This window comes from Nilaparvata lugens, chromosome 3, assembly GCF_014356525.2.
Source record: "Nilaparvata lugens isolate BPH chromosome 3, ASM1435652v1, whole genome shotgun sequence".
NCBI classification, from domain to species: Eukaryota; Metazoa; Arthropoda; class Insecta; order Hemiptera; family Delphacidae; genus Nilaparvata; species Nilaparvata lugens.
The window spans coordinates 34,811,506-34,828,579 of record NC_052506.1 but is presented as its reverse complement, the minus strand read 5'-3'; the positions used below and the strand labels follow the sequence as shown (position 1 = coordinate 34,828,579).

The window sequence follows — 17,074 nt, the reverse complement described above, 5'->3', positions numbered from 1 at the left end:
GCATTCAGTCTGAGATGATCTGAGCGCCTATCTGCATTCGTTTTAAATTATCTGTGAGCCTATCTGCATTCGTTTTAAATGATCTGTGAGCCTATCTGCATTCGTTTTAAATGATCTGTGAGCCTATCTGCATTCAGTCTGAGATGATCTGTGAGCCTATCTGCATTCGTTTTAAATGATCTGTGAGCCTATCTGCATTCAGTCTGAGATGATCTGTGCGCCTATCTGCATTCGTTTTAAATTATCTGTGCGCCTATCTGCATTCGTTTTAAATGATCTGTGAGCCTATCAGCATTCGTTTTAAATGATCTGTGAGCCTATCTGCATTCAGTCTGAGATGATCTGTGAGCCTATCTGTATTCGTTTTAAATGATCTGTGAGCCTATCTGCATTCGTTTTAAATGATCTGTGAGCCTATCAGCATTCGTTTTAAATGATCTGTGAGCCTATCTGCATTCAGTCTGAGATGATCTGTGAGCCTATCTGCATTCGTTTTAAATGATCTGTGAGCCTATCTGCATTCAGTCTGAGATGATCTGAGCCTATCTGCATTCAGTCTGAGATGATCTGTGAGCCTATCTGTATTCATTTTAAATGATCTGTGAGCCTATCTGCATTCGTTTTAAATGATCTGTGAGCCTATCTGCATTCAGTCTGATATGATCTGTGAGCCTATCTGCATTCGTTTTAAATGATCTGTGAGCCTATCTGCATTCAGTCTGAGATGATCTGTGCGCCTATCTGCATTCGTTTTAAATTATCTGTGCGCCTATCTGCATTCGTTTTAAATGATCTGTGAGCCTATCAGCATTCGTTTTAAATGATCTGTGAGCCTATCTGCATTCAGTCTGAGATGATCTGTGAGCCTATCTGTATTCGTTTTAAATGATCTGTGAGCCTATCTGCATTCGTTTTAAATGATCTGTGAGCCTATCAGCATTCGTTTTAAATGATCTGTGAGCCTATCTGCATTCAGTCTGAGATGATCTGTGAGCCTATCTGCATTCGTTTTAAATGATCTGTAAGCCTATCTCCATTCAGTCTGAGATGATCTGAGCCTATCTGCATTCAGTCTGAGATGATCTGTGAGCCTATCTGTATTCATTTTAAATGATCTGTGAGCCTATTTACATTCAGTCTGAGATGATCTGAGCCTATCTGTATTCATTTTAAATGATCTGTGAGCCTATCTGCATTCAGTCTGAGATGATCTGAGCCTATCTGTATTCATTTTAAATGATCTGTGAGCCTATCTGAATTCAGTCTGAGATGATCTGAGCCTATCTGCATTCAGTCTGAGATGATCTGAGCCTATCTGCATTCAGTCTGAGATGATCTGTGAGCCTATCTGTATTCATTTTAAATGATCTGTGAGCCTATCTGCATTCAGTCTGAGATGATCTGAGCCTATCTGCATTCAGTCTGAGATGATCTGAGCCTATCTGCATTCAGTCTGAGATGATCTGTGTGCCTATCTATATTCATTTTAAATGATCTGTGAGCTTATCTGCATTCAGTATGAGATGATCTGACCCTATCTGCATTCGTTTTAAATTATCTGTGAGCCTATCTGCATTCAGTCTGAGATGATCTGTGAGCCTATCTGCATTCGTTTTAAATGATCTGTGAGCCTATCTGCATTCGTTTTAAATGATCTGTGAGCCTATCTGCATTCAGTCTGAGATGATCTGAGCCTATCTGCATTCGTTTTTAATGATCTGTTAGCCTATCTGCATTCAGTCTGAGATGATCTGTGAGCCTATCTGCATTCTTTTAAAATGATCTGTGAGCCTATCTGCATTCAGTCTGAGATTATCTATGTGCCTATCTGAATTCAGTTGTTGGAAAATGTAAACACGCTCATTCATATTACATCTACCAGTTTTCTGTGAAACCTGTTTAAAGCCATCCTTGTCCCTATTTCTTGAGAGTATAATTTGAATTTCTAAATGTATACTTTTTCGAATATTTTCTTCTTCAGTGAACCTACAGCCCAAATCGAGCCCTGGCCTCCTCAATCCTGCCCCTCCAACCATCTCGATCCGTTGCCTCCGCTCTCCAATTTCTCACATGTATATCTCTAGCATCCTTTATTGAGACTCCATCCATCCATCTCAGCCTTGGTTTTCCCACTGGCCTCTTCCCACCTGATTCTCCTACATACATTTTTTGGGGGTCCTCATGTCTGGCATGCGCTCTACAAGACCTGCCCATTGCAAGTGCTTCAACCTAATGTACATGGATAGGGATGGCTCCTTATAGTAGAGTTGCGCCATCTCATCATTATTCCTTATTCGCCAAACTCCTTCCTCACATACAGCTACATACAATCTCCGTAGCATTCTTCTTTCCCAGCGATCCAGAGTGTTTGCAGCCCTACATGTTGGTGCCCTTACTTCCATAGGTTACTACTATGCGGACTATGGTTTTATAAAGTCTGACCTTGGTTTTTCTGTGCACATTTCTGGATTTGAATTTTTCAGCAGAGAGAAGAAAGTGCGGTTCGCCATGTCTCTGAACTTCTTTCATTTCATTATTATCATCTGCCACATTAAATCCCAGATTGGTGAAGTCACTTACAGTTTCAAATCTGTATTCACCCACTACAAAGTGTTATCCCATCTATTTTTCTGGCGTCTGCTTTGTTTCATGAACTGGGTCTTCTCTTTATTGACTTTTAAACCAACTTCTGCGGCTGTCTCTTCCAGTTTCTCAAACGCTTCTTTGACTTCAGCCACTGATCTTCCCGCCAGGTCCAGATCATCTGCATAACCAAGGATCTGCTGTGTTTTGTTCATCAGAGTGCCACTGGTATCAATCTCTGTCCCTCTTTTGGTAGAGAGTTAGTGGGGAGGATATTTTTAATATTCTTTCCGAAGAATGGACATTGATATGTCCAAAGCTCCGCCAATTTATGTAGATGCATAACAATATAATTATTATCTATAGTTATTATATTACAAATTGCTTTTTCATATCATATACAGTTCAATAATTATTTTCTTAGTCTATATTATGTAAATTCATCTATAATTTTGCTGTATTGTAAGCTATTGTATATAAGTGTATAAGCCAGTATATATTGTAATCTACATAAATAAAGTACTCAATCAATCAATCTTACTACTCTTCCAGTGCTAGGTTGAAAAGCACTGCTGCTTTCGAATAATTTCCTATTAAATCATTACTGAACTCATCTACTTACTTAAATCATCATCTTATGCATTTTGTTCCGAGTAATCCCTTACATTCTCCAGTAGCAATTGAACATTCGCTAGAATGTAATTATTTCTCACTTGAATTAGAATTTTCTGTTCATTTTTCAGATTAGAAGGTGTTCATCCAGATGCTTATCAAGCTTTCCAGGCATCACGAGATCTGCCTTCTGTTTTGAATAGGCTGTTGAATGTGCAGCCGCAGACAACTTGCAGCTCCCAGCAGCCCAACACAAAGGATGCTTCGGCCATTTCCATTTCGGTCATGACTCCAGTTCTACCAATGCTGGTCAGTTCACTTTCCACTCTATGAGTATGCATTGAATAGTACATCCATGAGGAAATAATTTTGAGATGTCCAATTCTGATAGCTGATTCGTAGTGTGATTATATTATGGTGAAATGAAATTCAGGTAGCGTATTATTTTATTAGCTAATAATATTTATTCAATATTAAAAATTTAATATAGAAGTTTCAATCACGAGATAAAGTTCGGCTGCTGCAATTTCAAGCTTCTTTTCGTGACTAAACTATCTATATAATTATATTAACAGTATTTACGTAAAAATTAAAAATCAAAGTACCCTTTTAACTTATATATTTTATGTACATGACATTAGTTATTTGTGCAACTAGTGCGCAAAGTGACAGTTTGCTGCACCGAAAGAAACGTTTACGCACGAGCCGTAGGCGAGGGCGGAATGGTTTCTTGAGTGCAGCAGAGGAACTTTGCGCACGTATTTCACATTAAATTTTTCCTACAGTTACCATTGAATATGAGAAGTGGTTGATTATGGGTAAAATGGTGGCTGAAATCCATCAAATGTTTGTCTGTATAATTTTGTTATTAATAACAACTTTAATTTATTTTAAACTCGATAATCCAATTAAAAATTAATAATCGATAATTTATTCAAATAAAAAATTAAATTATTCCAATTAATTTGAAAATTTGAATAATTTTGAGTGAATCCTTATTTCTAAAAAAAATTTCAACCAATCAATTTATGAATTAGAAAATATTTGAAATAATGAATAATTAATAATATTCAAAATGTATAATTTAATGAGTTCTCATTTTTATTTATTTGAAAATCAGAAAAAAATATAGATAGAACAAATTTGCATTCAAAATACACGCCAACAATGTCAACAACTGATTGGGATGGCTGCAAGATAATACGCAAAGTAATACTATGCGCACTAGAGCGGAAAAGTGATTCTTTGCGCTCTGTAATCAGTGCAGGAATGATCACTTTTCACGGTAACTGTAGGAAAAATATATTTCAATTTCATATAGGTACTATTTAAATGTAGCCCTAAACAAGAAAGTGAACAGTTACAGTCATATTATGTAATATTATTTTGAAAAATTGCAAATATTGGAAGTTGTATTTGCTCCCAATCCAATTTTCCTTCCAACTGTATCTTCAAAAGACCTCCTTGACCTTCAATCATTTTGCTTCTTGAATGATTTTAATAGTTATCTTGAGTAGTCACTAAAATAGTTGTACAATGAGTTCATCACCAAATTCATTCTCTCATCAAATTCACTATATCATTTGCGTGTTAATCACGATGAGTGATCTTCATTGATGTGTGAAAACATATATATTTTGCTGAGGGTGATGCCCACATAAGCTCTAGTTTTTTGCCTGGTTGCTGGGACAATGTTGCTGAGAGATGAATTATGTAACGTTCCATGTAATGATCTACGGATTTTGGAGATTGGTTTAAGTAAAGTTGACGTTATTTGTTAAAATGTTCAACAATTTGACTTCTGAGTCGATAGCTCAGCCGGTCACAGCGCCTGTAAACCACTGATGAGCAGTAGCTGGAAGAGTCGTTGGTTCAAATCCCACCAAGCTTATTGCTGTTTCTACATGACGTCATTACCTCATCTGATCAACTTACCTCACACAATAAAAAGCTTATGTGGTGATAATCCAACAATGAAAAAAGGGTTACGCTTCTATAATTCAATCAGAAATTCTATTCTAAGATCAATTGTAAGATAAAACTTGGATTTGGATTGTATCTAAAGAAATTTAGAAAATTGAAAATATTGATATTTTATTCTGATTCATTCACAATGTACAAGTATTAATTTATCACATAGTCTACTTTTTGAAAAAGTTGATACTGCAGGTTTCTATTACGGTATTCAAATTATGTTATAATCTCTGTATTGTTGTTCTCCCGTATACATTTTGAAATCCAACTGAGCTGTTCTGTTTGTGAGATTCACTAAAGCTGTGCTCGTGGGAAATATCTGATTTAGAGCTCTACCTATGTGGTAGCAAATCTTCTGCTCTCCACATTTTGGACAATTGGTTTGTTTTATTTGTCTGTAACAATATAAAAGAGGTAGGCTAGTAATATTTGATTTTTTAATTTTTCAGCATCCTACTGACCGCCTATACAAAGTTGGTGAAAATTATGGAAACATCTCAATATGTCTTTTAAAAGTGAAATTTGACAATAGGACTTATTGGGGATCATATTCTCATAAAAAAAACGATTCTTCTATCGCTTCAAAATTTTGGTCCGCCATCTTGTAACCGCCATTTTGACCTATCAGACACATCAGACCTATCGTCAAATTTCCCTTGTAAAATAAATATTTGTTTCCATAATACGTATCAACTCTGTATAAGAGGTATAAGAGGAATTTGTTAAAGATTTCCAAGTCATAATTTATCAATCTCCTACTATTTCTGTGCATTTCACAATCCAAAAAGAATTCCTCACTAGAATACGGGCACACATCTAACACTATTCCCTCACTTTTTAACTCTAAAATTTTCGCGGGTAAGAGCCTTATGCGCTGGCTGGAGTTGAAAAGCTGGTCTCCAACACTTATCACTCCCTCCTGTACATACTGGTTCGACGAATTTCATCTCTAAGGTTTTGTCTATTTCTAGTATTGTACAAGTGGAACAACTCGCCTGTGTTAAACGTATCTTTCTTTTAATCAATGAAACAAAGGACCTCAAAAATGTATAGACCAGGGAATGGGAGAATCTTTGAAATAAGTTCTACTACTTGCTCTAATAGATTCACCCACCATCATTCTAACTGCCTATTTTCTAATCCTAGATATATGTATCTTGACTTAAATTACCAACAACGTACGAAAGAAGAAAATAAAACAGAGCAAAATAAACACTTTCAAGAGTTCCAGAATCTATCAATTTCTTAAAGGTTCTGAGAACAAATACTGTAGAGTTCAATTCGTTTTTCAAGTAGCCCAAGTGAGGTCTTCAGGAGATTTCAGAGTCCAGCAGAACTCAAAGTACCTCTGCATCATTTACTGAATCTATGTTGCCATCTCTTTTCTCCAATACTGCGTCACGAGCTGTTCTGAATGGAATCTGCTTAGTCTTATTATAATCTAATACCAACATATTGGAAGCTAGCCATTCTTTTAGTTTTTCAATAGCTCTTGTACATTCAGAACCTATGCCAAGCTGTCTATCACTTTTCAATAGAATAGTAACATCGTCGGTATACAATTATTATGCAATGTGCTGGTTCAAGGTGAAAAGGCAAGTCATTTATATAGAGGAGAAAAAGCAAAGCACTGAGGACCAAACCCTGAGTGACTCCACTCCTTGTCTTTACCCATTCTGAATTACATACTGAGATTGTATTTCAACCAGCTGAAATCTCTCGTCGAAGTCGGATACAAACCATTTCAAAACCAAGCTATCCAAATTTCTCTCTGTAAAAATGATAGGAAGGCGGTGTTGCTACTCTTCCTGTTTCACCACCTTTTATAGTAGATTGCTGTGATTCAAGTTATCCTGGTATATCTCATTTCATATTAATTATTTTTTATTCTTTTTAATAGTAATAAATTATATTTCAAATATATTTTATTCGTCCATAGAATATATTTTTATGATTGATAAATTCTTGCCACACTGCTCCAAAAACATACAATTTACGGTCAGTTCCTAGGTTAGAAAGATACCGTTTCACGGACAGAGTAATTAAAAATAGGTGTTCTTTGATTTGCGCCCGGAAAAGTCAAGATCAGTCGTGATACCCGGCCTAAAACTGGTCACTTCCAGTTTCTGTGTATTATAAATAATAGAAGTATTTATTGTGCACGACAAAAGGAACCCCGGTTTTACAGTTTTCTCGTCTTGTTCTACCCAGAGATTGGCAATAAATAATAAGTCTGATCAGCTTTATGAGTAAAGAGTAGTTGTCATATTTATACAAAGTCTAGAGACAATTTGGCGACGGTGCAGATTTGAAAAAGAATAAAGCTATTTATTGATTGATTGATTCTTTATTACAAATGACAATGTAAAAGAAATGCTATCTGTCTAATGATGGATAAGGATAGCAAACCAATGTTAATCACTTGCTGACTTTATAACGCGAATCTCGCTATATTATACAATACCAAGATAAAAGTTAACAAACCATTTAACAAACTTAATAAGTCATATTGTGACCAAGTGCTGCAATGCATCATGAGATATAAATGTTACCAATTGGTATTGTTTTGATCATGAATAGTTATGTTGTTGTTTTGTTTCTGTTATAAGTAAATTTAATTATAATCTGGACCAATTCAGCATTGGAACAAATAAGCGGTGATAAGATTTATATTGAAAGGAGTTTTTATTAATATTGTATTGACTCTAAACTACCGTATGACGAAACTCTATTTTTATAAAAGCTCTTGAGCTAATAAAACATTATCATTATTATTATTATTATTATTATTATTATTATTATTATATTATTATTATTATTATTATTATTATTATTATTGTGTTCTGTTCTCATACTATATACCTTTTTACTGGAAAATAGTGTACATCAAAACTTGGCTCTTGGAGCAAAATTTGTTACATCCAACATGAATTATCTAATTATATAATCATCACATAATATTACAATAACACTGAAAGTGTTGTTTTATTTCAAATTAATGAAGCTGTTATATCTATAACACGTAATATTTCAAATATCATGGGATAAAATTGCAAAAGATACTTTATAACCGCTTTACCTTGAAAACGAATTAACAATTTCAAGCAAAAAATTAGATAGACTATTAGCAGGTCTTCGGCTTTCTTTTTTGCAGTTTCTTTTCTTACTACCAATCTTTAGTAATGGCTCGATCAATCTCATGTATGAATTCTCGATCGGTTTTCTTGTTCTAACCATTGCTAAAATAATGGAATGCGTTTGTAAACTTTACATAAAATTTTCTTATCATTTAGAATTGAATGTTTAGTGTTATATTATTTTTATTAATATACTTCAGCTGTTGCTTATCAAGCAATTTTATCTAATATCATAGAACAAATTTTGGGCTGGAAACCTGTACGGTTAGTTACATAGTACAGTAGTATTTAAAACTCCTAGTAGGACTGCACTTCACTTTAAATGATTACTCATATCAGTATTGAAATATTAATAGTAATGAGTTCCAGTATATTTTATTTTAGCTTTAGTTATTAGTTTGATGAATATCACCCAGTTTGTTAACTAGTTTAGTTAGTTATTATTTATTATTTTGTTATTCCAGTTTAATTTATATAGTATTGATACTATGAAATTTAAAATAAAATTTGATACTATTGGTATTCTATTATCATAGTACTCAAAGTAAAGTTCCCCCTCTAGAAGTTTCAATAGAATATTTTTCTGGCTTTATAAGAAAACCATGTTTTTTTTAAATGTCAATCATATTTTTTAAAGGTTTCCTTTAATACCGAGCTTCATCATATTTATTGCATGATGTACCTCGTTCTATTTATTTGCTAATGAAGTATAAGCCCAATGTTGTTAGGAATTGAAATGAAATAATTCACAGTGCCTAAATTTTTAATTAAGATAATAATTGTTAACCAATTGTTAATTAACCAATAATTGTTATAATGCCAAACAGTCTAACCAACAAATAATAAAAAAACGTAAACAAATTTTTGAAACACATTTTTTGACTCCCTAACTTTGTTAGGACAACTTGAAAGGTAATCGTTAAAGGTTGAAGGTAGTTTGAAAGACAATTTAACTACTATTTTCAAATCTCGGAAACTATGTGAACTTCCAAATTTTTAGAGTAAAGAACTTTGGTGAACTGAAGAAATTACACGTAAAAATATTCTAATACTTGTAGAAATATATATTGTTTTTGCAAATCATCCTATCAACTAATCAGCTTTAAATCTATACATTAGATAATAATTTATGATTATTTTATAATTCAATAAGTTTTATAAGAGTTGAAACGTTGAAAAAATGTATGGAGTTTTGTAGAATATTGTTTTCTCTACATTCATCAAAATTTATTGTTTCAGGCTGAAGCATGTAAATCCGTTGAACAAGCAATGAAGAAATGTCCGGATGGGATGTATTCTGAGATCAAGTATGACGGAGAAAGAGTTCAAGTGCATAAACATGGCAGTGAATTTAGATATTATTCCCGTAGTCTTAAACCTGTATTGCCACATAAGGTTTGCCTACAATTTCTTTGCTATACTTCATATTTTCGCTTAGTTCACTTTCTAGGAGCTTGGATTTTTTTTCATAAAATGTTTGATGAAATTCAAACTGAACAATTTTGATCCAATTTTACTCATCTAGCGATTGTTGACTAATAAGATTTAGTTAATTTATTGATTGTACATCAATTTTGATCAATATTGTTGAAAAGTTGAAATAAAACAAATTTGTGAACAGTGGTTTTTAGACCCATGAAAGGTTTTGAAACAAAATTCAAGTTTTTAATAGAAATTTCGGAAACTAAACAAAATGTTATATTAATTCATAACTTGGAACCGTATTAGAATTATTCAGACATGCATAAATCAAATTAGTGATTAAAATAAAATTATAGGTTTGCCTAAAACTTAATCATAGTCGAATTGTGATGAATACAGTCTAATACAGGAGCATATTCACACATCAAATCCATATCAAATTATCAAATATCATCTTAGTACTATTTTATACTCTGTTTTTTACATCTCTGTTCTAAGATAATTTTAATTCAATGTTTGCAGGTGAATCATTTCAAAGATTATATTCCGAAGGCATTTCCACTTGGCAATGATTTGATTCTTGACAGCGAGATTTTATTAATTGATATTGAGACCTCCAAACCTTTGCCATTTGGATCATTGGGCAAACACAAGAAAAATGAGTTCAAAGATGCATGCGTCTGCTTATTTGTTTTCGACTGTCTTTATTATAACAATCAATCCCTAATGAAAAAGTAAGTTTTTTTCCATAATAAACTCTAATCCATAGAATTTCTACAAAAATTATTTTCTCAAATTGATGAAAATACTTTACAGTAGGCCTGCATTGGATATATTTGTTTTTAGAATTGTAATGTTTTATTCCACTCATTACATTACTTGAAGTCTTATTCCCAACCTAGTTTAAAGAAGGCCTATGAATTATATTTACTAGTCCAATATTCGGAAAACATTTTAAAGTTTCCTATCTAGTGAAGTTCTGTTCAGGATTACTACTCAACAAATACATCATATACAAATTATTAAACATGTCGCACAAAGTGTACATTCACACTATTGAATGAAAAATGTAATTAGAATTTCTTATCATGTTTATGCTCTTAATTATTGATTATTTTTATTGCGGGTGATGCCCACATTACTTTTGCTTTTGCGTGGAATGTAAAGTGTGAGGGTAGTGATTTGATGATATGATGCCTACCGGCATGCAGGACTCCGGCCTAGATAGCATACTGAAGGTTGCAACGCCTTAGTCGTCTCGACTATACTGGGCGGCAATTTTTATCGTCATTAATGTTGATTCAATAATTAATATTATTACCATCATAAATGTTCACTTGTTTTGATATTTTTAACAATATTAGAAACTGAATCTATAGCTGATCTGATTTGATTAGTTTCAACATTTTATAGAGTGTATTTTTTTCTATTTGCAGACCTTTGAAAGAACGCAAGCGTATTCTACGTGAAAACATGAAAGAAATACCAAATCGAATCGTGTTCTCTGAAATGGAGGAGATAAGTGAGCCGAAAGATCTTGAAAAAATGATGACGAAGGTATTTCGACTTGGACTGGAAGGCCTGGTTCTCAAAAATGTCATGGTGAGACTATCAATTCAACAATAATTGAATTTAAATCATAGAAATCTGTGATAAAGATAAATTGTCTTAGCCAGTCTTAACAAAATACATAGTCTTAGCCAGTACTATTTACCAAATAATGCAGTAAATTTTTGAATTTTAGATACTTTATTTTAGACAATGTGTTATCCAAGATACTATTATTCACTTTACAAAGAATAATTCAATCAGAGTATGCAATATGGAATGACATTGTATGGAATTATCAATTTATAATATTGATATTTTGAGAAATTCAATATTTTATTTGATGTGCTATACCTTGTAGAAATTCTCCTGCAAATTTCATGAATTTATCTGTACAAATTGTGAAATTATCCGTTCAAAAATGCTACTTTTATGCGCTCATAACTCAAAAGGAAATTATTAAAACAATTTCCACAGGAATTCGTTCCATTCCAGTAACTTGATAGTAAACAACAAAAAATGTTAGATATGTTACCATTAAATTTTCTCAAAAACGTGTTGCTGTTTCAACCAATGATGTTAGTTGGAAGCGAATCTTATTATAGAACAGTGTTGATGTGATGTGACTATTGCAGGGAATTTATGAGCCTGGCAAACGTCACTGGCTGAAGGTGAAAAAGGATTACCTGTTCGGAGGAGCAATGGCCGACTCGGCTGACTTGGTTGTGTTGGGCGCATGGTACGGAACAGGAAACAAAGGTAACATTCAAAACTTATCCACAATAAGTTGATTGATTTTCCAACAACTATTTATGTATTTTTTCTATTATTGACAATAAAGATCATTAAATAGGGTTACTTGAATGTTATTTTTTCAAAAAAGAACATTTCTTGAGAATGACATGTTGAAACTAGTCTTATATAATTTAAAAGATATTACAATGGTACTAGTTATTTTCTATAATTGGAAGATCATTCAAATTGATTGATGATAGAAAACGCTTCACATATTAATGCACAAAAGACAAAGCCAAATAGAATGTCCTATTTTACGATAATACTGTAAATAATGATAATTGAATCAGCATTAGAACCAATCGTTGATACATGTAATTTGTTTTTTATTTCTATCATTGAAAGTGTTGCTATTATTGATTCATTCATTGTATCAATGTACATTTCCAAGGTTGTACAGAGGATTTTCAAGTCCTATCTCAGCCTTTTAAATGATATTCTCGTTACATTTTTTATTAGTATTCAAAATTTGTTTTTTCCTGGTGTATTGTAAGTAGGTTGACAATGCTCTTGTAAATTTACTTTTTAATCCTTGAAAAGATATGTACCGAGAGTGGCTCTCTTGTCTATCAATTATGATTTGTATGATAAACATGCAGCTATCAGTAATACAATGATTCAATATAATATGTGTTCGATATCATTTTAAAAGATGTCATGTAGAATTGAGGGTAGCCTATCTTTTTGATATTCGAAAATGATTTTTTCAAGAGTGAGTCTCTTGTTTATCAGATATGGATTATTCATTGAGCTATCTGTAATAAGTGCTATAAGATCATTATGTTATAATTCAGTTTATATTTGTCTATGTAGGATTGTAGTTATTACTATTGATCGGTAACTTGGTTTATTTTGCTACTGTATAATAATTTTATTTCAAATATCAAATGAAAGCTATGTAAATAGAACTAAGAACTTTTGCTATTTTAAAAATATTGACCGAAGAACTAAATAGCAGAAGGAAATTGAAGAATAAACTGTCCAAAAACTATATAGCTTTATATGTTCTATTCGTATACCTTTCATTGGATATTTGAAATGATTATTATACAGTAATAATATTGCAGCAGTTGATTGACTGTAATTTCTAATAAATGTTGCATCGTTAATTGTGTGGCTAAGGTGGTATGATGTCGGTGTTCCTGATGGGCTGCTACGATCCTCGAATGAAGCGGTGGGTGACAGTGACCAAGGTGCATGGAGGCCACGACGACAAGACACTCGAGAGTCTGCAAACCGAACTGGACATGGTCAAGATCAGCAAGGACCAGACCAAAGTGCCCGATTGGCTCAACTGCACTAAAACCATGGTGCCAGACTTTGTTGCAAGAGATCCAAAAGTTAGTAATACTGAGCAATTAAGCCTGGTTTTCATTAGTAGAGTTAGTGAAGAGTTCCTGGGCAAGTACTAACTATCTTGTGAACTCTCCCAATGAAAACGTTCATGGTAGAGTACTAGTTTTTAGTAGAGTAGAAAGGTATAGCACCGTGGGATAGTACTCTACCACTTGCCTTCCCTCACCGCCGCTTCTCACTCTACTCTACCACTACTATGCTAATGAAAACAGTCTCGAGCTGGTAGAGTAGAGTCGTGCCGTAGGCTATCAAGTTATTGTTATCTATAAAATGATCAATTTGTTGAAATTTATTAAAAAGTGTTGATTTATTAAAGTGCTAATAAGTGTTTAAGTGTTAATTTATTAAAAAGTATTGATTGACATATCAAGGTTAGTTCTGTTCACTAGACAACACACTTTACCTACTATTCTCAATTGTAGTGAAAACACTTACTTTACCAAGTAAGTAGAGTAGAGTTAGCTGGGTAGAGTTAGTAGCCAGTTACTCGACCACTAACTCTACTAGTGAAAACCAGGCTTTATTGTTAAGGATTCCTACATCAATAAACGTCTCCGCTACAGTGAGAATATTTTTGCCAATGAGTATGTTCATTCTGGTTCGGCCGAGCTGAGTGCAAATAGTCTCATTAGAACTCATGAGGATTATATTTTCACTGTAAGGGACCTGTACTCTGATATTGATATGTGGGAATCCAGCTTTAATCAGCTTACTTTATTTCTCTCAATTTCGCACACAAATAAACGAAATAGAAGAAACTTGAACGTGCATCTATGAGGAAAGTTCGAAAAAACAACTAAGATTATTTCTTTTTAGTATTTGAAGCTCTAAATAGGTTTTGATGATAACCAAAATCTCATTTTGTCCAAAATTGAAAGTAGCCGCTTAACACTTGAGGATTAGCTGACGATTATTGTTTGTTATGAAAGTTTCTTGAAGTAATTATTGCCTTGCTACTCGGTATGTATTTCAATTATAAAGATTCTTAAACATAGACTTGCTTAATACTCTTGTTCAACTGAATATTAAGTACTAAATCTCTAGATGTTCAACTAGATGATAAGTTCCAAATTTCTGAAGAGTGTAACTTCGAAAATCAAATACCTCAATTGCAAGGAGATTTGGTATACAGGATCTTACTTTTCCAGGCTCAGCCAGTGTGGGAAATACAGGGAGCCGAGTTTACACAACATGAGGTTCATACAGCAGCCGGCATTTCTATTCGTTTTCCGCGAGTCACTCGCATCCGGTCAGATAAAGACTGGCAGACAGCGACCAGTCTACCAGAACTCAAGGTAATTGTCACAAATGCAAGCTATAAGGTCTGTACAGCAAGTGGCATATTACAGAGACACCACTGGTGTGCGTGTGTAAAGCAAGCTGGGGCACCATCGAGACACCAGGGTTGGTGATCGGGCTAGCAAGCCAAGTGATACATCACCCGCCTGCTGGTGTCTCTAGTATAATTAATTTAATCATTCAGAATTACCCAACCACAGGCTCGTGCCCAAAACGGTTCCAATTCTAATTTTTACAACAATGATGAACACTAAGTGCCGGTTGTACAAAAGCCATTACATTTTAATCGCGATTAAATTTCACGAGAACCAATCACAGAAGCATTCTTTTCAGAAAAAACTTCTCTGATTGGTTCTCGTGAAATAATTTACGATTAAAATCCAACCAGTTTTGTGAAACCGGGCCTAAATAGAATCTTCAAGTGAAGGGAACCCACCGGCTTGGTAATTTCTTTATCATATCCCTATATTATCTCACTTCAAGTCAATTTGAAAATATATTAAAGAAGTGGTAGGCTAATTGTGTAAATTACAGGTGCTGTTCAAGAAATCGAAAGAAAATTCCGACTTCACACTTCTTGGTAAGCAGAGATCACCTAGTCCATCAACATCTTCTGCAGTCAAGAAGCCTCTTCCTCCTTCTCCGACTTCGTCCAGTTGTTCGCCTGCTAAAAGACGAAAGCAAGAAGTTTCCGACGATGAAGACATTCCTCCAAGAGATATAGAGCGTGGCCGAAAGAAGCGAAAGCCGGACAGTGAACCGTCAGAAAAGGAGAAGATTATGAGATTCAATAGGATAAAGAAGGTAGGTTATGCTTCTAATTCATTATCAATCTTTAAAATATATTTTTTCATTTCGAAATAGACAATGAATAAAAATTGATTAAAGGGAATGTGCAAATGATTAACTTCTCACATATTAAGTAAATGCTAAAACAATAAATTAATACTTTGTTTATTCTTTTATTGATTCAATGATACAAAATTATAATTTGCAAAAATTTGGTGGAGGATGAACAGGCACAGCCCAAAACTGTCCCACTCCTGAATTTTGATCCATTGAAATTGTCCAGAAAATAGGCTATGTTTTTCAACTTTATAAAATTTTAGTTCTGATCACTATAAAGGAAGTTTTTCAATATTCTCAAGGCTGTAGTAGACAGTCGATAAATGTTTTCCTGATAGATTTACACTAGAAAATACTTTTTTATAATTTCTAAAAATCCCATTTGTTGAAATTTTACGGAATTTAAATTCCATTTTACAGACTTGTATGTCTTCGGCAAAAGGCTTCAAGCAGAAATTTTTGGATTCTAGGTTTTTGTGACCTTGAGTCTTAGTTCAGTTTTTCTTCGCTGCTCTATTTGAGGTCAATTTATTTTTGTATCTTTATAATTTGTGATTCTCCAGTGGTTTATTTATTGTTATTGGTGGTTTATTTTACGTTAGAAACTGCTGTCAAACAGTTTTTCCACTTGAAGCCTTTTACAAGCCTGCGGGTACACAAAAAGTCTGTAGATTTGTTCTCTCATTAAATTTAAGATTGGCTCACATGAATATCGTGATAATATGTACGATATTTATTTGAATAAATCTGTTAAAACCATTATTCCTTTACAAAGTAAAAGTGTCCGAAGCAGGCGAAGTCTCATCCTGAATATCGTGTCTTAATAATTATTGAGGCTACTGTCAAGAAGTTCAGTAACTTATTTACTCTTGAATGTATCATTTCTTACTATTATAATTTACTATCTTCAAATATTATGTGCAGTAATTTGACTATATTGTGTAATTCGAAGATCTGTGTGAATATTTTCATGTGATTTTTATTTGTTTACAGCCTCTTCCGGATGTCTTTGTGGGTGTGAAACTACATGTTTCAGAAACAGCAAGCATTGAAGACAGAAGGCTCCTGGAGAGATATTTTGTAGCGTATCCTTTGATATTTATTTTTTTAACTATATTTAGTTTTTTTGTAATCTTGTAGTTTCTATATGAGCTGTTCATAGTATTATACTCTTTTTACCATGAGTGGAGAAAGCTCGTGACTAACAGTTAGTAGAGGAATGAGCAGTTACCCTTTCAATGAAAGAGTTTAGATATTATGCTAACGGGTGCGACGATTTCTACCATAGGTCTCATGCTTTCTTTGATTGGAGCTGTGTAAAATCAATGTGATCTTATTGAACACAATTCAAAATTAAACCAGGTATTTGTCATACCATTGTCAAAAAAACTCAGGCTACAACTATTATCTTTCTATTATAAATATCAACCAGTATTAAGGTAGAATACTAATTATTCAGTATTCTCTACAGCTCTTGAGATACTTTTTCTAGTAGAGTTGCT

At 33.5% G+C, this 17,074-nt stretch overlaps 1 protein-coding gene across 1 annotated transcript in view; it reads left to right on the top strand.

Annotated features, from left to right (window-relative positions):
- LOC111050056 (DNA ligase 3) overlaps window positions 1-17,074 on the top strand; it is a 36,721-nt gene that overhangs the window by 16,671 nt on the left and 2,976 nt on the right. The window contains exons 7-15 of the mRNA XM_039423613.1: window positions 3,327-3,504; window positions 9,546-9,701; window positions 10,251-10,462; window positions 11,165-11,330; window positions 11,912-12,035; window positions 13,194-13,411; window positions 14,576-14,722; window positions 15,261-15,530; window positions 16,566-16,657. Of these exons, the coding sequence (XP_039279547.1) occupies window positions 3,327-3,504; window positions 9,546-9,701; window positions 10,251-10,462; window positions 11,165-11,330; window positions 11,912-12,035; window positions 13,194-13,411; window positions 14,576-14,722; window positions 15,261-15,530; window positions 16,566-16,657 (1,563 nt within the window). The remainder of the gene's footprint in view (window positions 1-3,326; window positions 3,505-9,545; window positions 9,702-10,250; window positions 10,463-11,164; window positions 11,331-11,911; window positions 12,036-13,193; window positions 13,412-14,575; window positions 14,723-15,260; window positions 15,531-16,565; window positions 16,658-17,074) is intronic.